This window comes from Limulus polyphemus, unplaced genomic scaffold, assembly GCF_000517525.1.
Source record: "Limulus polyphemus unplaced genomic scaffold, Limulus_polyphemus-2.1.2 Scaffold152, whole genome shotgun sequence".
NCBI classification, from domain to species: Eukaryota; Metazoa; Arthropoda; class Merostomata; order Xiphosura; family Limulidae; genus Limulus; species Limulus polyphemus.
In genome coordinates this window covers 742,940-746,561 of record NW_013665762.1, presented here as the reverse complement: position 1 = coordinate 746,561, position 3,622 = coordinate 742,940, and the positions used below count along the sequence as shown (strand labels likewise).

At 28.8% G+C, this 3,622-nt stretch overlaps 1 protein-coding gene across 2 annotated transcripts in view; it reads left to right on the top strand.

Moving 5' to 3' along the window:
- Positions 1-3,622, top strand: part of LOC106476160 (proline-rich protein 2-like) — a 32,181-nt gene that overhangs the window by 14,605 nt on the left and 13,954 nt on the right. For both annotated transcript variants that reach the window (XM_013936830.2, XM_013936833.2), the window contains exon 4: positions 697-817. In XM_013936830.2, coding sequence (XP_013792284.1) covers positions 697-817 — 121 coding nt within the window. The remainder of the gene's footprint in view (positions 1-696; positions 818-3,622) is intronic.

Genomic DNA, 3,622 nt, shown 5'->3' with positions numbered 1-3,622 from the left:
CATAAAAGTATTTTTAATCTTAAAATGGAAATTACTTTGCGTGATAGATAGGCAACATGTGAAAAGAAAAAAAAAGGCATGAGAAAAACATTGCTTTACAAACCTTAAGACTCATTAAAGTAATTTGATATTTTGCATATGAAAGCATTCTAATGTTTGCTGATAATCTGCCAAATTTCATTAACACTCGCTTACTAATTTAAAAGTTATAGCATGAAAACTATAACAAGCACAAAATGGTTACAAAGTCAGTCCCAGGGACCAAGCCTGTGCTGAAAGAACCAAAGCCCAGAAATCACTGATTAAGTTATTTAACAGTGTTTGTTTTAGAAGATCCCATAGAACCAGAAACAATTGAGAAACAAAATTGTCCATAAAGAATTGCTATAATAAAATGTTGTACGTGGGTATTTTATGACACATTTCAGGTAATTAAAATATACTACTAAGTAAATAGTCCTTTAAAACAAATGTAGATATACAAAAATTTGTTGGATAGGGGAAGATATACATATTGATTTTGTTACATTATTTATATATATATATGGGTAAAACAAAATTTACAATTAACTTTGTGTAATTATATTTTTTCCTTTTTGTAGATATGTTTATGTTAATCTGGGATATGTTTTAATCAAAAATAATGTCTTGTCTGGTACTTTGCCGAATTTTAATATTGTTTACCTTGCTGTGTAGCTCCACGTGGGGATGGAATGTTAGGAAGGAGACCTTGGGGAGGGCCACCATTAGGTAGAGGTGGACCTCCCTCAAAAAGAGGACGTTGGGAAGAATCTGGGGGATATCCTAATTATGACAGGTAAGTTAATTCTATTAAACTAAATATTAATCCAAGATGTTAAACTTATGAACAAGGAATTTTGTCCAGGCAGTAGTTTGGTTGTAAATTTGGATAACTTAATCATAAACAGTACTCATCTCACTGCTCAGAATTCTTTATTTTGTTATCTGCAGAAATGTGGTTATTACAAAAATTATTTCAGAGGCAAAAAATTAATTGTTTGGGGGGGGGTGATTCAAAATATAATAGCAGCGCAGAATTCCTGAAATTAATTTTATCTATAAGAGCCAATAAAATTATATTAGTAGTATAATTCTTACATTATATCCCAAATTTTGTTCTTTATGTTATTGTAAAATTTACATTTGAAAGTGATTTTTTTTACAAAGGCTTGTTTTTATAACAATAATAAGACAGGATATTTTGTATGCTTTTACAGAGTAATCAGTTGTGAATTTAAGAATATAGATAAGTGTGAAACTAGTAATGATCTAATATGATATTTGCAAATTTAATAGCTTTGTATAGACAAAGAAATCTTCATGAGCAGTTGTTTTTACTGGAAGATTTTCTTATGCATTATTTTTTTATAATATTGTGGTAAATATTCTCAAGATTAAAAACTTTATAAAATTGAATAAATTCTAAAACTTGTTCTACGTAAGGTTGTATATCTTACCACTAGTTGAAGCCACCTTTTTCTTTTCTGTAGAACCATTTCCCCAAATCTGTTATCCTGTTTCAACCATTCTTCTATTTTTTATGTAATATAAGTATTCAAATACATTATAATGTATTTTACATTAAATGTGTCAGTAATTTGTGTAAAGTTTCTATAATGTTATATGGCTGTAAAAAATATATTGGAAAGTGGGAAATCAAGCTTTCAAGTAATCAAATATAAGACAAAAAAAAACAGATTTATTTTTGGTTTTGATTTTAACCAGAAAATTTATAATTGTGCAATATATGGGACAATATCTTAAAATTTGGAAACATTTAGTAATATTCCAAGTTTTTGTGTTGTTTTTTTTTGGGGGGGGAGTTACTATGCTGTCAGTTAAATTAAAGAATAACAGGTTGCTGAGTATTTGCTGTCATGTAATTTATTTTCTTGCTGGCTGACCAAGTGAATGTCAGAAGACAAAAAAAAAAAGATTGATAGAGAAAAGTAATGATAGATCATTTTTAATTTAATTTTTTCTTTCTGTTGATCAATTTCATATTTTGACTGAATGGCCATAAATGTCATATGGATGCACCTCAGCCATGTTTAAGGATTTTTGTAATGCAATAAGTGAGTGTGAAGTTGATCTTGGATAAATGTGACCATAATTAGTTATTCCCTCTTCCAGTAAACTAGCATCTATTTCTTATTGGCAATGTTAAATTGTTATTATTCGGTGTTTTCCTTGCTTGCTAGCTGTGTCATATTGCTATTTTTACCTCTACATAATTCATTTCTACTGTTTGGATATTAAGCAGGTTACGGCAGTCAAATATGCATAATGTAATGAAATAAAATCAGCTTGCCTTTAAAACTTTTTACCAATAACAATTAACGAAAAGAGTTAAGTTTTAATTTTTTTACACTATACAATTTCCAGTGAAAGGCCTATTAAAAAAATAAACATGCAGAAAAGTAGAATAGGTTGTAACTTTTGAGTTTATAATGTAAAGTACACATTCCTTATAAATGTTTGAGTGGAATGTTATTGAATTTTTTTTTTTACTGTTAATGAAGATACTTAAAACCTTTAGTAATTCTGTGCTGGTAATTAAAAACAAAAAAGAAAAACAAATAGCAGTTATTGGACAGTATTTATTTAGTTCACCCTTATTTCAACAGTTAAAAGAACTGCTTACATGTTGTTTCATTTATCAGTCATAAACAGTTACAAGCCAGAATACATTCATACCTTTTAACCCTTTCCAGACAGGCCATGGGTGAAAGGCCATGTCATCTCGTTTGTTGACTCGCATTCAAAATTGTATTGAACTATTATTTCATGAATTTATGTCAGTAAGTTTGGTATCAAACTATAGATTATAATTCAAATTTTAGTACTATATAGTACTCAATTTCTTAATTTAAAAGCAAATAAATAAATAAAAAAAAACACAGATAAACATCGATTTTTGTGTGTCACTAGTATGTTGAATGCAGCACTGGTTCAAATTAGATGTTTGTGATGTCAAAATATTAAGTTTATAGTTTTGTACGAATTAGGAACTCAAATTACCAATATTGACAAGCTAGAATATAAAATAAGAGCCTCTTATCTTTTCAGTTTGCTAAGATATTGCTCATGTAATAAATCAAACACAGTGGCACCCCACCACCTCTTTCTATTTTTGGAAATGCTGCTTTATATACACTTACATCTATATATGACATGAACCAATCGGAAGCTCAGAATGTCACTTTAGTTGTTTTCTCAGCCATTTTAATGGACTTGGTGCCATTTCTTTCTTTCAAACCAATATTTCAACGAGGTAGGGTGTGTCTTTAGTGTGCTCGAAATTTCATATTTTTTTAGACCAAAATACATCTTGGTTACTAAGCTTTATACATTTTTGTGGTATTAATGTAGTGATTTCTGATTTTTTAGTTATTCAAATGTATGCATAAAATCTAAAAAAATATTTTGTTTCGTATCCTCCAAGTGCAAAATTTTTTAAGGCTTAGCAACTTGCGTCAAGCAGCAATCGAGTACATAGGTTGTAACTAGAAGAGATAATTGTTTGCTTTACTTCTTTATTTACTGTTCTATGTTTTTTGAAAAATATGTCTAAGAAAATATTTTCAAAGTAGCAATAATC